This window comes from Brachyistius frenatus, unplaced genomic scaffold, assembly GCF_029030835.1.
Source record: "Brachyistius frenatus isolate BFR_SWC_R1_liver_20210118 unplaced genomic scaffold, ASM2903083v1 Contig_33, whole genome shotgun sequence".
Taxonomy (NCBI): domain Eukaryota; kingdom Metazoa; phylum Chordata; class Actinopteri; family Embiotocidae; genus Brachyistius; species Brachyistius frenatus.
Genome location: NW_027210632.1, coordinates 3646077 through 3666507, shown reverse-complemented (window position 1 = coordinate 3666507; position 20431 = coordinate 3646077). Strand labels below are relative to the sequence as shown.

At 44.0% G+C, this 20431-nt stretch overlaps 2 protein-coding genes across 5 annotated transcripts; one reads left to right on the top strand and one right to left on the bottom strand.

Annotated features, from left to right (window-relative positions):
• Positions 1-1738: 1738 nt before the first annotated feature.
• Positions 1739-16458, top strand: usp44 (ubiquitin specific peptidase 44). Of its 4 annotated transcripts, none has more exons than XM_069700414.1 (6): positions 1739-1800; positions 3898-5659; positions 6758-6956; positions 7320-7428; positions 7545-7786; positions 16360-16458. In XM_069700414.1, exons 2-6 carry the CDS (start codon positions 4106-4108, stop codon positions 16362-16364), a joined length of 2109 nt encoding a protein of 702 aa, XP_069556515.1. In that variant the 5' UTR covers positions 1739-1800; positions 3898-4105; the 3' UTR covers positions 16365-16458. The 4 variants fall into 4 exon arrangements, with proteins under 4 accessions (XP_069556515.1, XP_069556512.1, XP_069556514.1 ...); XM_069700411.1 differs by lacking the exon at positions 16360-16458 and adding an exon at positions 8559-10682; XM_069700413.1 differs by lacking the exons at positions 1739-1800; positions 16360-16458 and adding exons at positions 2286-2660; positions 8559-10682.
• LOC138621976 (methionine aminopeptidase 2-like) lies at positions 11497-18320 on the bottom strand. Its single transcript, XM_069700415.1, has 11 exons — positions 18142-18320; positions 16467-16556; positions 16289-16351; positions 16078-16180; positions 15087-15248; positions 14778-14959; positions 14409-14503; positions 14191-14287; positions 12613-12716; positions 12295-12410; positions 11497-11801 (listed from the first exon to the last, which is right to left on the bottom strand). The coding sequence occupies exons 1-11, from the start codon at positions 18296-18298 to the stop codon at positions 11549-11551; spliced, it is 1422 nt and encodes a 473-aa protein (XP_069556516.1). The 5' UTR covers positions 18299-18320; the 3' UTR covers positions 11497-11548.
• Between the last annotated feature and the right edge of the window lie 2111 nt (positions 18321-20431).

Below are 20431 nucleotides of genomic sequence, written 5' to 3'. Positions count from 1 at the left end.
TTGAGACTTGAATCCGTGCAGCAGACGGTGTATGCAGACACTTTAATGTTGTTTTCTTCTAAAAAAAAAAAAAAACACACTGATAGGATCTACATACACTGATAGGATCTACATACACTGAGTGCCACCATGCAGCCCCCCATTCACCAGCATGAAGTGCTGCACCTGCATCCCACACCGGCACACAACGTTTCTGAAAGTACAAACTCATGGACAACGTGGGCAAAGCATAACACACACACACACACACACACTCACTCACTCGTGATCCATGAAAGTGGTGGAGAAGAGAGGGGGGGGCTTAGAGTATAAGAAAAAACAGGCCTGATTACATTACTTGAGATAGACAGCTACAGATGGAGGCAGAAAAAAAAAGGGCAACTGCTTCTAAAATATTCCATAAAACAGACACAGTGAAATGATGCATATTAATGCAATACTGAATTTTGTTTTTAAAGTTTTTTTTTTTACAGTAGCAGAAGGCACAAAACACCAAGTTAAACGTTAAAAAAAAAAAAAACCAAGGCTCCACTCACTTGGGTCAAGCTTTCGGTCACTTGACATTTTGCCCCGATGGAGGTTCAGTGAACAAAAGCTGGGCTTTATCATGTGATGTCTCCCGCAGATGAAAGTGTGCAGACGCTGCTTTTGTACAGTTTTTTTTTTTTTTGGTGCATTTTTGCATGCCGGTTTGGTCTAATGATGAGAAAAAAACTTGCAAAAACTTAAGGAAAAGTTGCAATGCCAGACTGAAAAAAAAAAATCCTGCATTAATAAGTGTGTTTAAATCTTTCAACCCTGGAAGTCCCTGAACCGACACCAGACCGTATCCGTCATCAAAACACAGTGACTTGGCTTGACGTCAAATCATTTGTTGGCTCAATATGGATTTAAATAGATAAACTGTTATGCAACTTTAAAAAAAAAAAAAAAAAGTGTGATTAAACTGGATTGGTTTGGCAGGAGTGTTTGTGATGATGGTTACCGGGACAGTAAATGAGTGTGAATGGTGCAACACTCCCCTCTAGTGTTATAAAATCACAACACTTCTATTTTAGCAGTGTTAAGCAGTGATTTAACTAATAACATTGATTGCTTAGTTGTGGATTCAAATTGTTAATACTGGGGTTTTCCCTACAATTATAACACCTGAGTGTTTTTTTTTACTATAAATAATAATAAAAAATAAATAAATAAATAATCACGATGTATGAGTGCAGGATGAGAATGAGAAATAATTTTACCTGCAGGGAGACTTCACAAACTACCCAGCAGTATATGAAGTAATTCAAATTCAGTTTCTGACATTAAACTGCATTAATACACACATTATTATAATCTACAGTATTCTGAACTGGATCATTCAGTACAATTAGTATTTATGTTACTGCCAGCGACCAAAGTATTTGTACTCTGATCTGAGTACTTCCTCCAAAACTTACTGTACAGATGCAAAACCACTGAAGTACCAAAACGCAGTGACTGTCAGCAAAACTAAACGCACGTGACACAATAAATTTAAATACAATTAAAAAAAAATAAAAATAAAAATAATAAAAAAACATCTAACAGTCTGACAGAGCTAAAAACGGAATCTAGTAATGTAAAGATACTCCGCAGCAGCAGCAGCGGCGGCGGCGGCGGCTACCGCCACCACATCACAACAACAACAATAACAACAACAACAACAACAACGTCACGAATCGAGGACGCGCTCGAGCCGACACCACGCGACAGGCACTGACAAGATGGCGATCACTTTAGAAACGGAGGAGTTCCTGCCCTGAAGGAGAGGCTCCGGTAGGCTGCTTTCTGTTGTCGGTTCGGTTGTTTTTTTTTACCGGGAGTCTTTCACGATGCGTCGGTTAACCGTGTCGCCGACGATTGCGTTTGTCGCGGTTGAACCCGCATCCCGCGGGTCGCCCGTGGAGCCGAGCCCGACCGCCGGGAGCTCGACTCCTTTCCCCCCCCACCACCACCACCACCACCACCTCCTCCTCCACCTCCTCCTCCTCCTCCACCACCACCACCTCCTCTCTCCTCCTCCCTCCTCCTCCCCCCAGGCTAACCGCACGAAGTTCGGATTATCGCTCGTTAGCCCTGGCTGGCTAATGCTAACTAGCGTGCTAGGCTAACGTTAGCAGCGAGGGCAGTTCACTTTTTAATCTCTGGGATAAATACAATTAAAAATAAAATAAAACTAAATTAAATTAAAAAAAAAAATAAAAAAAAACCCGGTGGCGTTTACGGGGGAGGGGGGCGCGGATTGCTTCGTGTATTCTCCATCTGTTTCGGTCGGTTTATCGCGCGGTGTTTTTGTGATGTTTAGAGTTTGTTTTTGTATGAATTCAGTGTTTAAACGCTCGGTAACATCAGCTGCGTGCAAGACGACTACTTTTCTTAAACATTTTTATTTATTTATGCTCTTTGAAAGTTTGGTGGAGGACAAACAAACCGCCGGCGGCGTGTGTTCGTGCAGGTTTTGTGTGCCAAAGCGCGCTAAGTCGCTCATAAAAAAACAACAACTTGTGACGTTATAAACTCTTGAAACTCGTTATTAGACACGTGTTTTTTTTTCTTCTTCCTTTTCTGCACATGTAAGTCGACGGCGTTGTGTTTTTAAAGCTCTTGGCAGCAAAGTGCCACGTTTATTCTTGCAGGTTTATTTTCTTATCACGACACCACCCGATGGTTTAACTATGAAATGGGATTTTTTTTTTTTTTTTTTTAATGCTGTTTAAATCTTAACAGGACTTTTTCCAGCAGAGAAAATTAAGGAGTTGCAAAAGAACTGTGATCATGGGACAAAACAAAACAAATTACCACCAAGATTGTGGTGAAAAAAGAAATTTGACTTCTGTCTCCAACACAAATTTAAAAAAAATTTGTGTTCTCTAATATCAGGTTTTTAATTCTTATTCTAACGATATACATACAAGACTTTGTCTCCTACTTTCTCTCGCACATAAAAGGTGCTTTTCTAATTGCTTTTTTTTTTTAATTCGGGATAAATAAAGCGGAAATACGGAGTAATAACTTAACATTTCTGAAGTTAGAAACTTCTCTTGCCAACCCATCTCCTCCGTATCGTTGTCTCTCTGTTGCCTCGGGTATTTCCAAGCAAGGTTTTTTTTTAAGTCTCATTCATTTCCGCCCGCAAAGGTACTCCTGTAACCCAGACAAAAGGCCGTGGAGCGCTTTGCAAGCTCAAGACCGTCTTTTGTTGGATAATCTTGCTTCTTTGACCTCGGTGGGGGTGGGGGGGCGGGGGTGGTGGTGGTGGGGTTGATAGGACTCAGCCCGCTCAATGATCCCCACTTTCTCAGCGGAGGTACACCGACCCTGAGGGATGTTGAAAAGAAGCCGGACGGGGTTGAGGGGGGGAAACTGATCGTTGGGTTTTGTTTAAGCTTATAAAAAAAATAATTTTAAAACCAAGAAGAAAACCCCCGGAGGCTTCTGTTCTGCGTAACAGCGGTCCGCAGCCTCGAAAAGTTTTGATAGAGGAAAATACGTTTACGGCCCCACGTTTTGAAGTCGCTCGTGTTAATGTCGCTGCGCCGAATGTTATTAACGGGTTTGTTGCGTCCCGACGTTTTCACGTTCGGGTTGAACGGCCCACGTAAACACCTCCCGCTCCTGCAGCCCCTCGGTTACACTCCTGTTTATTAACCAGTTATTTTACTGTGTTGCTGTTGGGAAATGATAAAGTCTGCCTCTGCCACCTTGCTTCTGTTTACTGTAGCTTACAGCCTCATAAAAGAGAGTCACTGGAGGTTGGACGTCGTGGCTTTGAGATAATCACTTTCGTTCTGGTTTTGAATTGACGCCTTCGAGCTTAATTTTCCTTCCCTTCATCCTGACTGACCTGACCTGTTCTCTCCCTCTCCCGTCCAGGCAAACACCACCATGCACCTGGGAGGGTCCCATTTCTCAGCTCGCCGTGGTTACCATGGTGATATGAAAGCCAGTGTGAAACGTTGACGCGCGCGCGCACACACACACACACACACACACACCACAGACCCGCACGCACACAGACTGTCGGTTATTGACTGACACGGCCGGCCAGCCAGCTCGGCGGGCGGGCGGGCGGGCGGCTGCGATGGACCGGTGTAAGCACGTGGGGCGGCTGCGGCTCGCCCCGGACCACTCCATCCTCAACCCGCAGAAGTGGCACTGCGTCGACTGCAACACCACCGAGTCGATATGGGCCTGCCTCGGCTGCGCTCACGTGGCGTGCGGGCGCTACATCGAGGAGCACGCGCTGCAGCACTTCCAGCAGCAGCACCACCCGCTGGCGATGGAGGTCAACGAACTCTACGTGTTTTGTTACTTGTGCGACGACTACGTGCTGAACGACAACGCCACCGGAGACCTCAAGCTGCTTCGTAGCACGCTCAGCGCCATCCAGAGCCAGCGCTACGAGGTCACCACCCGCAGCGGGCGCACCCTCCGCTCCGCGAGCGCCGCGCCGGACGCCCTCATGCCGTCAGGCGCCCGCGAGCTGCAGCTGAGGGACGAGGACCGAATGTTCACCGCCCTCTGGCACCGGCGACGGGCGCTCATGGGACGCATCTTCCGCTTTTGGTTCGGCCTGACCGACTGCGGGAAGAAGAGAGAGGCGGAGGAGCGGAAGCGGGAGGAGGAGGAGGAGCAGAAGCGGGAGGCCAGGGAGAGGAGGCGGGCTCTGAAGAGGCGGCTACAGCAGGAGCTGGAGAACGCTCCTCTCCGGAAGAGTTGCCGCTTGCGTCTGAAAAGCCAGAGACTTGCGGACGCGGCGATCACAACATCGACCTTTCGCGGGGAACGCAACAAGACAACGACTTCCATGGCCTCGTCCGTCATCCTCAGGCCACGGACTCGAAGCCCTGCCACTACGACCCCCAAGAAAGCCGGACAAACAAAAAAGGTCCCGCTAACGCTCAGACTCCGGAGCCATTCATGCATAACCAAATTGAAGCCTAAAACTCCCTCCATGACCCCTCGCGCCGCCCAAACCCCCGTCCGCCGCAAGCAGAGTACCAAACAGGGCGGCTCGCCCTTCAAACGACGTCCCACGGTCACCCCGGGAGTGACGGGCCTGAGGAATTTAGGAAACACCTGTTATATGAACTCCATCCTGCAGGTGCTGAGTCACCTGCTCGTTTTCAGGGAGTGCTTCCTGCGTCTGGATCTGACCCAGGCGCTGGAGCTGCTGGCGTCCGCCGTCCACGGCCAGCTGGCAGGGAAGAGCGTCTCGCAGTTCCCCCTGACCCCGAGGAAGGGGCTCCAGGCGAGCTCGGGCTCCGGGGTGGGGCTGAGCGGCGGGGCCTCGCGGGGCCGCAGCATGGAGCTGATACAACCCAAAGAGCCCAGCTCCAAGCACATCTCCCTCTGCCACGAGCTGCACACCTTGTTCCAGGTCATGTGGTCCGGCAAGTGGGCGCTGGTATCGCCTTTTGCCATGCTGCACTCTGTGTGGCAGCTGATCCCGGCGTTCAGGGGCTACGCTCAGCAGGACGCGCAGGAGTTCCTGTGCGAGCTGCTGGACAAAGTCCAGCACGAGCTGGAGAGCACCGGCAAGCACACGACCACGGCGGGAGTCCCACAGAAACGGCTCATCAAGCAGGTGCTCAGTGTGGTCAACACCATCTTTCACGGACAGCTCCTCAGCCAGGTATGAGACGCACACACACACACACACACACACACACACACACACACACACACACACACACCTGTAATCACCGTTACTTAACAACCACTGAGTCACTCATTCATAATTCACGTTAAATTGTTCTCGATGGATTTATTTATTTATTTAAACTGCTAAGTGGCGGCTAAGCTTCAAAAGGACATGAATCATTAAATGTTGAATAAACTCTAAATTTGAGCTGCTTTTTATGCTTCTGGTTATGTTTTTTATTTTTTTTTATATAAATTATTGTTAAATCTACCGCTTTCTGGTCTTTATTGGGTAAAAAGGTTCATATATATACAATTGATGTCAATCAATTTACACCTGTGCTCTTTGAGTTGCAAATTGCAGTGTTTTTAACGCATTCACTGTATTTGCTTGACAACATCACGAGTAGAATAATATTAAAAACGCCTTTTTAGCGGGAAAATTACGACTACAGCTGCATCAAGTAGACATTTTGTCGATTAGTTGATCAAGAGTGAATTAATTTTGATCGTTTTTTGGTCCTCTATGATTGCAAACTGAATATTTTAAGGTTTTGGACTGTCGGTCGATTAAATGACAAAATAAACTCCCTCACTGGTCAACATTTAAAAAAAAAAAAAATGTCCAGGCTGCCTGTACGTTCGTCCGTCTGTGACGTTTGCGAATCAGCTGTTGAAGATGATAATATTCCGACTTGTAGTCACGATGCTGAACAGCTGGAGCTTTTGAGTAATAGATGGACGGAGGACGGAGGGAGAGAGTCGGCTTCAGGACAAGTGATCGAGTGTCTACTCGTGGAGGGCTTGAACACACACAGCGACACCTGCTCCTGCTGAATAGATGGTTGTGTGTCCACGCTGGTTTTTCGGGTATCTTTTGGCTCGGTGGCTATTTCACCCCAACGGCTGACTCAGACCTTCGCCGACACCTGAAGTGTGTCAAGTTAATTTAAGGCCCTGAAAATCTATTTCAGACCGTGTGAAACCACGACGGGAACAGGGCGCTTTGAAGATTTAATTTCCACGTCGGCGCAAGTTACAAGACGACGGTTCCTCTTCAACTACGCTCACGTGTTTATATCTTCCTCAGGTGACGTGTCTGGCCTGCGACCATCGCTCCAACACGGTGGAGCCCTTCTGGGATCTGTCGCTGGAGTTCCCCGAGCGGTATCACAGTAACAGCAGGGAGTCCGCCGCTCAGGCTTCGTGCCACCTGACGGAAATGCTGGCCAAGTTCACGGAGACCGAAGCGCTGGAGGGAAACATCTACGCCTGCGACCAGTGTAACGGTGAGTTGAGTCCTCAGAGACTTGGCATTGATTTTAAGACATTAACACCGGGTATTAATATGAATCTCAAATAAAGACTCCTTCTGCTCCCTTCTCACAACGTAAAAAAAAAAAAAGAAAGAAAAGTATTCCTCAAGTATTATAATAATAATCTCTCTGCCTCCTCTGTGACCGAGATCTCTGATTTTATTTTAATTTAAGAGATCTATTCGATCACAGACAATAACTATCAAAATCATGATAAAATAATAAAATATCTGATAATATCCACGCTTGAATTTTGCTGTCACTAAATTACACATTTTTTAGTTGATCAGACTGGGACAAAAACAACAACTCTTTCCTCTCTCGTCGTGTTTGCAGGTGCCCGACGGCGGACGTCCTCCAAGTCCGTCATCCTGACCGAAGCACAGAAACAGCTGATGGTGCACAAACTGCCTCAGGTCCTCCGGCTTCACCTCAAACGCTTCAGGTAGGATTTTTTTTTTTTTTTATACCGGAGTCCATTTGGTATGGATCGCTCGTCGTGACCGACGGGGCCGATTGGCTGAACTGTCCCTCGCCGTCTGACTTGTGATTGGTCCTCAGGTGGTCTGGGCGGAACCACCGGGAGAAGATCGGTGTCCACGTCAGCTTCGACCAGCTTCTGAACATGGAGCCCTACTGCTGCCGAGAGCCGTCGCCCAAAGGGGTGCCCTGCTCCACTCCCAGCAGCCCCGGCTCACCACGCCCAAAGCACTTCCTCTACGACCTCTCGGCTGTGGTGATGCATCATGGGAAGGGTTTCGGCTCTGGCCACTACACCGCCTACTGCTACAACACAGAGGGAGGTGAGTAAAGAGGCTCGTGTTGTTGCCGGCGAGTTGCTGAGTTTGATTTAAGGGAACAGTCCTCCAGGTTTTTCCCATAAAGTCCACTCGGCTCGTAAAAACAGCTACGTGACGTCTTCTGCGGCTCTTCTGGGATCTTATGGAAAGCGTAATTTCCCGGACTGACGACTATTTTCATTGTCCGTTTGTCTGTCAGCTACGTTCCCGAAAAATCCATAACACAACTTCCTCAAACCCAAAGGCTTCAAATGTCCTGTTTTGTCTCACCAACAGTCCAAAACTCAAATATTCAGTTTGCTGTTACAGAAGAAACCAGAAAATAATCACATTCAAAAAGCTGAAACCAAAGAATTTCGAAATCTTTTATACAGATGATAAAAAAAAAATTAAAAAAAATCTTGGTTGTTAATTATTGCTGCTTTAAAAATGCTACAATACTGAGATATATATATATAAAAAAAAAGTAGTAATTTATGTGATGAGTTTTCGCACGACGTGATATTCTAAATAGTTAAAAGAAAAAGGAATTTTTCAACACAGAAAATCTGCAGTTTTGTTTGGTTACTTCGAGCTTCATCTCCAGGTAACAACCACGAGCATCGTTTTTAGTGCTTTTCCAGTCGTTCAGTCCCAAGTATGCGGCGATCTGGCAGCTGACTCTAAATTCGGGTAAACAAAATCGTGTTTGTCCGACCGTTTTATCAGTCCGACTGATTTGTCCCAACAGCTGCATCGCATGTAACGCGTCTCTTCCTGTGCTCGTCTCCTGCAGGCTTCTGGGTTCACTGTAATGACTCTAAGCTGAATGTGTGTTCGGTGGAGGAGGTGTGCCGAGCTCAGGCCTACATCCTCTTCTACACACAGCGAGTAACTCAGGACAAAGACCGGCCACTATAGGACCACAGCTCCCCCCCCTTCCTCCTCCTCCTCTGCTGCAGCCTGACCACTCAGCGAGACGATATCAGCACAGCCCCACCTGTCCATCTTTCTCTTTCTTTGGGCATTTTTAAATCCTGGAGGACGGGATCTTTTTTTTTTTTTCCCAAGTACATTTTTCTAAACGAGTAAAGGAAGAAAAAAAAAAAAAAAATGAGAGAAATCCAGTTCTGCTTGATAAGATTTTTTTGTACATGGTGTTTATATGTAGGTATTTTCTAAAAAACAAAAAAGAAAGAAATGGTGACATTTTTTTTTTAATTTTTTCCTGTGATTTATGTACAGTTGTATTTTATAAAGAGAGTTATTAGCCAAGATGTGTCTCAGTAGCAGCCAGCAGACTCTGGCCCGGGCACGACTACATAAACATATAAGTGTCCTCCACAGGCGTGTTCAACATGTCGCCCGCCCGCCCGCCCACCCGTGTGCGGCGGCTCGTCGATTGTAAAATGCTGTTTGTTCGTTTTTTTTTGTTTTTGTTTTAAAATCAGCTGAATATGTTTCTCAGTCACTTTAGATAGTCAACGCAGAACTGGATGTAGGCTCATACAACGTCATTCACTCGGTAGAAACGGCCTCCCTGTGTTCTAGACGGGTAACAAAAAAAAAAAAAAATTTCCGATAAGACGACGCCAACAACACAGCTACGCTCTTCGGCCCTCTTCTCCTGCCAGAAATGCACTAATTTCTCCAGAAAGGTAGTCGGCATTGTTTTTACTCACTTGTTTTAAAACAAATATCTGTACACAGGAAATGCTGGAAGTTTTATTTTTTATTTTTCCACTCTGAAGCACTTCAGGTTCTGAAATAGACCTCAAGCCAAAGCCTTGGGGGGGGAAGAAAGTGTTTGGGGGGAAAAAAACCTGAGCATTTCCAAATTTTTTCATCCTCCTATTTTTTTTTTTTATTGCGGGAGGAAGAAGAAGAAGAAGAAAAAAAAAGGGATAATTTTCAGCTCGATGCTGCCATCTATCTGCCCCAGAATGTAACTGTCCTCAGACCCATCCCCGAACCACACAGAAACTACTGTACTAGAAAAAGTGGCCTTTTGTCGACAAAAAAAAGCAGATCTATTTTTTTTATAGTTCATATCAATTCAGCAGAATAAAACCTGCACAGCTGCAATCCCACCGCAGACCAGCATTTAGATTTTGAATGTATTTTTTATACAATCGTTCTCAGAGGTTTTACCGACGAAGGCCACTGACTGTTTAAAAAAAAAAAAAGAAGAAAGTTTTTTATACAACCACTTGTTCTGATTGTTTCAACACCACCAGCAGTTACGACGGTTTGTGTGTTCATGCTGTATTTTGTTATCCAACCGTCTGTCTGGTAAAACCCAGATTTAACAGGATTCCTGCAGTCAATACAGATTGTGATATTTATCTCCATACTGGAGAAAAATTTACAAAAAACAACTTCGTATCAATCATGCTCCCTCTGATTTATACCTCTGGGGGGGGGAATCAAAGCACACTTTCCTTCGCTGTCGGAGGTTGTGACGAGTTATTTGTTGGCATTTTGGTTACTACTCCATGGATGTGTGCGTGTAAATTTATGGAAGTTATACTATGCAAATTGTTACCTCAATTGTTTTTCTAGAAAAAATTACCTCAATAAATGAGACTATTTTTTCATTTTTCTATGAAAGATGCCTGTCTTGGATGCTCTTTTTTATTTTATTTTTTACAGGGAGGAATAAATTCTATTTATATTATTTAGAAGCTGTTTCACGGGACTCCCTGTAATTCAGGTAACTAAAAACTTCCCAAATAATAATGTAGGTAAAGCAAAATTTCTCAATTGTTTGTTGTATTAACTGTAAAACAAAATAGTGAAACACGTACGTAAATATATTTTAAGAATCCCAAGTTCACATTTTATACCATTAAACTATATAAAAAAAGACAAAATTATCAAAATACACATAAGCTACTTCTAGTAAAAGGAAATGTAAAAATGTGTATTTTTAAAGACATCAGAATAGACCGTCTGCAATGAGCAAAATTATTTTAATCATCTTTTTTTTCTTTTCTTACAAAAAACATTTCCAGGGAGTTCAAAATGAAGCATTTTAACTGGGAAATATGGCAGCAGCCATTTCAAAGATATTTTACAAATATCAAAGAAAGGGTGACCGGAGGGCCGAGAGTGCAGAGTTCCCTCCTGTAGCGACAGAAGCCAAAACATACAGCTGCAGGCGGCGTTTTCTACCCCGACACCTCGGGCTTTCGATGTAACGAGTTGTCTGTGTGCAGAGATTTGCGACCGTGCGTCGGCCCGACCGCTTCTTAAAGCCGGCAGTCGACTTTGTGCCTGATTTAAAATTGAGCACTGGAGGCTCAGAGTGGAGCCAGACAAACTTTTTGAAAATGAAAGGGAGGTAATAAAGAGGATTCCCGCGCTCGCCTTCGGTATGACTACTGACTAAACTCAACGGCAGCTTAAATACGGTTTGTTTTTGTAAAAACTGTTTAACAGTTTTCATATTCTGCAAAATGAAGTGACGTAAACTACACAGCTTCCACCGACAGAAACGTGTTGGCTTGTTTTTGACTTTTTCCTTAGCTGTGATTTGATGATTTAAAAACTCAGAAAAGCCGCTCCTCCTTCCTTGAAAGCTGAGTGGTGCATTGTGGGTAGAACACAGTAGCGTTTGGCATCATTCATTGCTGAGACAACCACTTCCTGTTTTTAAGAAACTCTTTTCTGCTGGGGGTGGGGTGGGGGGGCCTGGAGGTGCTGTGTGGTGGTGTGTTGGGGGAAGAGGAGGGGGAGGGAGAGGAGGTGTGCCTGGTGGTGTTTTTACGGGTGGTGTGAGGGGTCTCAGTAGTCGTCTCCCCGGCTCACCACCTCCTTGCAGGTGGGCCTGAGCAGGATGGTGTGCTCGAACTGAGCGGTGTAGCAGCCCTTGGTGTCGCAGAGCGGAGGGTAGGGGTCCACGATGCCCAGGTCGCACAGGTTCTTCAGGGCCATCAGGTACTTGCTCTCGCCCAGGCGGTCCAGCCAGCGCCGGCAGAACGCCAACGTGCCGAAGTTCTCGTTGATCACGTTCAGCAGGTGCTTCGCTCTGGGCAGCCTGGAGGAGGAGGAGGAGGAGGAGGAGGAAGAGCCAAACATCAGGAAACACTCCCAGAACACGGCTTAAATATTCACAATAACACAACTCGGCTACATCGTCAGCTTCACTGCCAATTAATAAAGAGATTGACCTTTATTTTACCATCGTTTTGGGTTAAGCTGCTCCACTTAAACATGAATAAAATAGCGAATCTATTATTTCTCAGATCAAACCCTTCAATTATCTTGTTTTATGTGCACAAGTTAAAAACCCAAATATAATCAATTTTAAATGACACAAAACAAGAAAAACCGTCACATTTGAGAGATTAAAAATCAACCCGTTATTAGAATTATTGCCGATTGATATCCTGTTAATCCGCGGTTGGGTTTCAGCACTATAACGCAGACCTGAGATTAAAGGAGATTTAACTGGACAGACACGGGTATTAAACGGTAAAAATCCACCGGTGTGACTGAAACGGTGTGCGGACGTGCAGAGCAGCTCTCACCTGATGGGCACGTGGCCGATGTCGAAGTTTTTCATGTAGTGAGAGCACTCCATGTCGTCGTGGACGACGCCTTTACCCGTGCTGCCGAACGTCTCGATGGCGTAAACCTCGCCCTCCTGAAACGGTGAAAACACGCCGTCAGTCGCCGGGACGATGAAGGCAGCAAACGGCTGCATAAGTATAATTTGAGTTGTTTACTGTCTGTCTTGAGAGCTTCGGGGTCCTTGAGCACATTCTGGCAGCGATCCAGTGACGATCTGTGACTTTTTTTTTTTGCTAAAATGATTCCTGTCAAGTATCCGTCGTACTGTTACTCACCTCCATCCTCGTCGCCTCTCCTCCTTTAACGATGGGCACAGTCTTCCCGGCGTGTATCCTGTACTGACCGATCGAATGACCGTTCAGGTTTCGGATCGGCTTCACTGGAAACAGAAGAAACGAGTCGCCCGATAAATCATTTCAGAAAATGAACAGCTTGTATTTATGCGTTATATACACATATATAGAAGCGCACATAGATTTCATTTAGCTTAAAAAGTAAATCAAGGGGGCTTCATTTCTATCGTTTCTACAGATTAAACAACGGGCTACACTAACAACCAATACTTTATTAATCGTCTATTTAATGCATGAACTGCAGTGGAGGGTTAACAGAAGCATCTTCTAACGCCTGACACACATCTCACATCTCTTCAGTCTTTTATGGCTGTATATGAAATAAGTGACCCTACCTGATCTACATGATGGAAATCAGCTGCTTCAGGTCTCCACAAATTATCAGTCCAGGAAGTCTCACAAGTAATTCCTGCCGGCGCTAAAAACGTGCTCGTCCGAGAGCATCGCCGATACAGTCGGACGTACGGGAGGCAGAGAGGTGCGCTTGTTTTATAATTTGTGCAGCAAGCAAAAACACACCTGTACCTCCAACTCTACAGCAGACAGACAGCTACACGGCACATCTGTCTGTGATATCAGTAATATGTTTTTTTTTTTATATAATTATCATCCCTTGTTTAAACTTGTGGTAAAGTAACATTTTGGAAACTCAGATTACAATTTTGATTTTTTTTTTTTTTTTTAAATCCGCCGCTAAAAATAATCAATATTTTAACAACCTGGTAATTTTTTTTGTTGTACCCTGAAATGAGACGCGTCACGATACGAACTCTGGATTTCTGATAAGATGCTTTTCTGTTGTCTTAAAATCACAGGAATCCACCTGTGTAAGTGATACAAAATAAATAAAGTTTTTATAATACACAAAATTTGTGTGAAAAAACACTTTTCTAAAAGTTTAGATGCAGAGCAGCATAAATTAATCGATCTGTAAATTTCTCAATTAAAGTCACATTCGGGAGCTGAATTTACCGCATGAGAGAAAGTATTCATGTCCCTTCCATATTTCAGAGTATTTCTGCGACAACAATATGACAAAATACTGAAAAATTAAATGGCAGTTCTTGAGTTTGTAAACAACAACAACAACAACAGGAACTCGGGAGTAAAACCATGATTGTCGCTGCGGTGCTTGAAGCACTCGGTGCGTCATTTTGCTGGAATATTAACATAATCACAATGTGAATAATTTTGTTTTTTTAATCATATTAAAAATTATAACAATAATAATAATGAGAGATACGACACACACACACACACACACACACACACACACACACACACACACACACACACACACACACACACACACACACACACACTATGAACTGGAATGTTCTCCAAAGCTTTTCTTTGTAAAAACATGGCACGAGCGCCCTCAGGACGCCGCGTGATGTCATTTTAAAGCGACCCGTTAGCCTGCGGAGGTTCGGAGAGCGTTTAGGGACTCTTTCTTGCCGGTACCGATCCGGTTCGTTACACGCGTGAGTGTGAACATACCTTGGTACGTTTTGCCATCGAGTTCGACCTCGTAGGACTCCATCACCTCCTGAATCGCCTCTCCGACGTCACACAGACGCACGTCAATGCCTGCGTTCTGCAACAGGACAAACAGGAAGACGTCAGCTCGGCACGGGCCTGACGAGGGAAGTGTGTGTGTGTGTGTGTGTGTGTGTGTGTGTGTGTGTGTGTGTGTGTGTGTGTTTTTGCAGTCGTACTTTGATTCCAGTATTGGTGGCGTCTCTCACGGCCTCCAGCAGCTTGTCATACTTTGGGTTAAACGTGACAGTGAAGGCACAGTCAATGATTCGCCCTGCGGACACACACCCGGAGAAGAGAGACACGACTTCAGCATCTACTCATCGATTGATGATGTTTTCTTTAAGATAATTTTTTGTTTTTTTTTGTTGTCAAAACGAGAGCAGATAAAACGCTCGTTCTAATCACAACCGAAGCGGATCTGTTGACGTTTGACAGCAGCGCATTTAAATCACTCCCAACGAGCCACTACAGATCCAGAGTGGACCTCGAATGCATCGCTTTCCGACCTCGGCACGCAAACGCGGCGGTCGATTTTCACGCCGTACCGTTGATGTGCGTGCCGAAGTCGATCTTGCAGACGTCGTCGTACTGCAGCACGGTGGCGTCTCCGGCGTTGGGAGTGTAGTGGGCAGCGCAGTGGTTGAGGGAGCAGCCGGTGGGGAAGGCCAGGCCCGAGTTCAGCCCGTTCTCCTTTATCAGCTTACGAGAGCAGTCCTCCAACCGCTCGCTGGGGGAGATAACACAATCTCTTCAGAAGGAGCACAGCACCTCCCTGTTACTCATTCTCTGGTCGGTGTGGTTTCAAACAGACACTTCTGCAGACAGGACCACGAGAGCGACGAACGCGGCCTCACCAGATTTCGATCATGGTCATGCCGGGTTTGAGGAAGCTGCGGACGTGCTGGCGGACCTGTCTGTGGGCCTCGGCCGCCTGTCTGAAGTCGCTCCACACCTCCTCGTTGGCTTTGTCCATCACCCGCTTCTCCTCGCTGGTCGTGCGCCACGCGGCACTGCGACTGGGAGACAAACAGCAGCAGTCGTGTTGTTATTTATTACGGGGCCTCGGGGCGAGTTGAATTAGGAGGAAGGATTGCAAACGTGTTCCAGTCTGTGTGGCAAAACTAAACATGTTCAAGCTGCACGATGTGCCCGGTTTAACGACGACTCTTCTGAGTCATCATCTGGCCGCCGTCACCAGACCGGCGTCAACGAGTTCGTTGCCTCGTTCAGTGTTGGAACACGTGAAATATTTGAAGCCATTTTCACAATGTTTGCAGCTAAAATTTTGACACTTTTCAAATCAGAATACACAAAGTCCTTTACAGGAAGACAACAGTTTTGCATTTATAACTAAATAGTTATATTAATGGTCTAAAATGACGTGAAAATATATAGATTTTAATCAAATAACTGCTACCACAGCACATAATGGGAAAACCCAGGCTTTATAAATGAGGTTGTAATTATTATTTTTATTCGACAGCATGCTGTTTGCTAGACAAGCGCAAGTAAGTAAAACTAAAAAGATATTTTCATGATTCGGTTGGAACAAAATCTCCAGTTTTAAGTGTACTATTATACATATTTTAGGTGTGTGAATAAACATAAACTATGAGCTGTAACTGGAGTGCAGACAGGGATTTTACAGCTCTTTGCAGTCTGTTAATAAACACATTAAATAAAGAAAAATGAGAAAGGAGTAAAAGAAAGCAGAATTAAGTGTAAAATCTACAAAATAAAGTGCATAAAGTCATACATATGACCTCTATAGGTGTTAAATTAGGAACAACAGCAGCAAACTCCCTAAATCCTAGTGAAGACGACTGTGTTGGGGTCTCTGCTTACCCGTCCTGAGAGGCGGGGTATTCACACTGCTGTCCGATGGGGAACACGCCGGTCGGGTATAAATCACAGATCGGCACAGACGGGGGATCAGTCTGAGATTTGGCTGAAGAAACGACAGGATTAAAAATTTTTTTAAAAAAAAAGTCAAACTACATCCATCAGGCGAGCTCGGATCGTCCTGCTCCTCCACCTCTCACTTCACGCAACTTACGTCCTTTCTTCTTCTTTTTCTTCTTCTTCTTCTTCCCCACCGCGTTTTCTCCGTCGTCTCCATCTGTGCAGGGTGAAGAGAGAGAGAGAGAAAAAAAACCCAAAAAAACAAAAACGTGCCGTTACACCGCGTTCACGAGAGCGGGGGAAACCGTTGAGGTGGAGACGACGACGCTCACCTTCATCGCCGTCCTCCTCTTTCTCTTTGTCCTCTATCGCCTGCTTCTCCAGCTGTTTGGTGACGTCGGCCACGCCGTCCACCTCCGTCACTGCGATCAACAACAACAACAACAACAACAGCAGGTATTGGTAAACAGTCAGCGGAACGAGCTGGAATTTAAAACACGACTCAAAATCAATCAATTGGTAGAAACTGATTTTCTATTAAGTGATAAATTGACTAATCATTGCAGTTTCAGTTGCACTCAATAAAATATGGGACAAGTTGCATGAAGATGAGCCACAAACAAAACTTATCGGTTCAATTAAAATCTTTTCAAATTCTTTATTAATTTCGTGATTTTTTTTTTGTTTAAAAATCAGAACAGATTACTATTTTAATATAATACATAATTCAGTCCAGTACACCACAGTGATCTCAATAATACATGTAAAGTAAAATGATAACAATTATGACAATGCCAAGAAAACTGTACATGCTTTATATTAATATCAGCGCTGTTGTTTTTAAGGTGTTCCTAATAAAGTGTGCTGCACTCTTTACAAACTGTCTTTTAAATGTCCTGTAGGCGTTGAACATGTGACGTTCAGCAAGATGATTTTCACGTTGCAGGTATTTTTGTTTTTGAAGGAGTTTGTATTTTTACGTGCCTGAAATCCTTATTTGGGTCTTTTTGCCTTACATAATAACTCTTGGCAAGGGGAGAATTACGAAACAGGAAAACTTGGCTGAGGCTCAGCTGTAGTCGAGAGAGGAAAACAGCTGCTGCGAGGAGCAGTTTGATCACAGGATCGCCGCGTTTTCTCCTCAAATCAGCGGTGATCGACTTCCACCGGCAGCCGTGTGACATGTCACTGTTCCCGGACGAAGCTGCGGCCGAAGCCCGGCGTGTTTCGCTGAGGCCTGACGGGCGCCACAGCTCCACAGTCCACACCGCTCTCAGTCCGCATGGCTAATGAGAGGCGGTGGCAAGTTGCACCTGTTTAACTGTGCGGCTTCCGGGAAGACTTTCAAAATAAAGCTCACATCGAATCCCCATCTCTGGCACGGTCTTTCAAAACAAATGCAAATTAAGACTGTGAGGATAAGTCATATCTTTTTTTATTTTTTTTTTTTTATTTTATTTTATACACTTTATTAATCCCCGAGGGGAAATTTTTTATCTACCAAAATCCTTGGCATGTACTGCGAAACATTATATTGTGAACAAATTATTTAACACTTGTATCGACACCGTTAAACTGCCCATAGAAAGAGAGTGAAATGTTTTGTTTATTCCAAAACATGAAATATTACACCGTGTAGCCATTTATTTTACCAAGTAATAAAATAAAAGCACAATATCCGCTGATTTGAATGTATTTTTTATGCTATTTTTAAGTAAATGAAAATGACACAATGTTGTGCAAAGAACCGTACAATTATCCTTATTTCATTTACAGGGATAATAAATTAACGTTTGCCGACTTGTGAATGTATTTATCAGATTGGTGGGCAAAAAACAACAACAACAACAACAACAACAAAAAAAAAAGTGGATGCTCTTATTTTGAAGGCCACATCTCGTTATTTCCGGTCATGACTAAGCTAATTCTTGCTAACTTGATGAGGCTCCAATAAGTAACATTAGCATCGTTAGCTTGTTAGCACGAAAGTGTCCGGGACAGCCTCACCCGTCGCTGCAGCCTTGTTCTTCTTCTTCTTTTTCTTCTTCTTTTTCGCCGTCTCCTCCACCGGGTCGGCCTCTTCCCTGTCCTCCGTCTCCCCGTTCAGCTCCCGGTCCTGGACTGGCTTCTGGTCCACGACCTGCTCCGCAACCACGTCCGCCATGATCGGAGGCGCTGCTGGAAAAGGCAGCGCGAAGGATTGTGGGAGTGCTGAGTTTCTGCTGCTGCCTTCAAAGACACTCTGCATTTTTTTTAGTGTTATAACCGAGTTATAAAATGTGCGTCAAAGTAAAGCACAAAGTGTGCCGAAAAAAATAAAAGGTCTCAAAGCTGTATTTTGTACATTTGTGTCTCTACAAGACAAAGTGGCAGGATTTTATATTTTGCAATAAATAAACTGAAATAAAAATAAAATTTCCAAACATCTGACTTTTACGGGAGCACCTGAAGGCATCACGAAGTAAAACATGCTGAATCAGCTGAAGTGGAGCTTCAGCAGTGAGCAAGGGATCCTAAAGAGGAAATATCCCTCAATTAAACACAATCAAAGGGACGATGAATAAAGAAGAAAATATGAAATTGGAACATAAACTCGGGTACATAAAAATAAACTGATTAAAGGTGTGGTCTGTTTACAAATAAAAATAATTTGTGTGGTTATTTTTAACCTAATTTCTACACATAAATATAAAAACATTTGAAGTCAATCTTTTTTGTTTGCTGTCACATTTTTACTCGATTAAAAACAAATCTAAAAAAAATAAATAAAAATAAATTATTGTCACGTGCTCAAACGGCAGTGACAGAATTTACCACGAGGTGGCGAAACACTACAGTAAACGACCTAATCACATACTGTCAATAGTAAAGTTATGGGCTGCTTTATAATCTTTGAGGATTAATCCTTGGTCGCCACCTAAAACTTGGTTTCCTTCTTAAATGTAAAAAAAAAAAAAAAAAAAACACATGAAGGGGCCTTTAGATAAAAAAATACTCTGCGAGAAGTTCAATTCATGTTCAGACAAATCTTTTAAAATCATTAAAGGTGAAACAATGTGCAATAAAATGTCCTGTGGCTGATATATTATTATATATTAGAATATTATATTGCTAATACTGATGCATTAATCTGTAAACAGCATTTACATTTTTCAGTTGCTCGAGCTGAAGCCAGTTTTTACCGTTTTATAGAGAGCTTGTTTGCTGCTTTAACGAGGTGTTGATTATATAATTGTTGTGTATTTTCTCAGTGAAATCTAAATCGGTAAAGTAGCTGAGTAGAAGAATAAAGTGGGATTAAATGTCCTGAGTTACACAGCCGGGTTTGTCTGTGAGGAACTTTAAAAGGGACGCAGCAGCTGTCGTCGGTCAGACAAAAGCAACAAAAAAAAAAACCAAAAAAATCCCACAAAACCTATCAAATAACCGAGCGAACCTGTTGGTCCACCCTGCTGCGAAACACGAGTCGAACATCCAACGCTTCCAGGATGGTGTTTTATTTCACACTGGAAAAATGCAGGAGGGGTCAGGACAAGGCAGACAAGGGGGGAGGAGGAGGAGGAAGAGGAGGAAGGGGGGGGGAATACAACAGGGCTGTCAAGACTCTTCAAAATGAAATACCGAGTTATACATCTTTTTTTTCTTTTCTTCTCTTTTTTTTTTTTTTATTAGCATACCTGTACAGGTATTAAAATTCAACCTTTTTCCGCTGAGTGTGCGCCTACAAACACAGACGGACGCCGAGAGCATTGGGATTGCGTTTTCAATGAGTTCTTCTTAGATGCAATAGTGTGTCGTACTCCCAACACGGAGGAAGGATTGTGAATCGTACGTTCAAAGCCGTGTCTTCTCAACCTCCTTTTTTTGTGTCCCGTCAAGACGGCTCGGAGATGGATCGCAGAAAGAAAGAAAAAAGAAAAAGAAAAGAAGAGAGGGGGGGGGGATCGGACAAAAATAAAGCGGCGATAGTAAAAATAGAGTTTCGCTTCCTCTTCCTGCAGAGCTCCCTCTCACATGAATCTGTCGACCCTCTGATTTACAGCGTGCGTTCAGGCGGAAACATTTCACCACCGGACTGTTTGTGTTTATCACAACAACAACAACAAAAAAAACCTGTTTGAAAACTTCAAACTGAAGTATATTTACACCGCAGTAGTTCTTCTACACATTGCCCGTATCTCACTTAGCCTTTTATTTGCTTATTTATATTATTTTTTAATTACACTGGGGAACACAATGTTTTTACTTTTATTGACCCACAAACTAAAACAGGACCTTATTCACATTTTTTTTTTAC

Bases quoted from the DNA above. Each gene is read 5' to 3' on its own strand.
- usp44 (XM_069700411.1), top strand. From the start codon at position 4,106: ATGGACCGGTGTAAGCACGTGGGGCGGCTGCGGCTCGCCCCGGACCAC. The intron at 6,957-7,319 runs GTGAGTTGAGTC...TCGTGTTTGCAG, and splicing joins CGCCTGCGACCAGTGTAACG to GTGCCCGACGGCGGACGTCC. The intron at 7,787-8,558 runs GTGAGTAAAGAG...CGTCTCCTGCAG, and splicing joins CTGCTACAACACAGAGGGAG to GCTTCTGGGTTCACTGTAAT.
- LOC138621976 (XM_069700415.1), bottom strand. From the start codon at position 18,298: ATGGCGGACGTGGTTGCGGAGCAGGTCGTGGACCAGAAGCCAGTCCAG. The intron at 16,557-18,141 runs GTGAGGCTGTCC...TGTTGATCGCAG, and splicing joins GAACAAGGCTGCAGCGACGG to TGACGGAGGTGGACGGCGTG. The intron at 16,181-16,288 runs GTAAGTTGCGTG...TCGTTTCTTCAG, and splicing joins GAAAAAGAAGAAGAAAGGAC to CCAAATCTCAGACTGATCCC.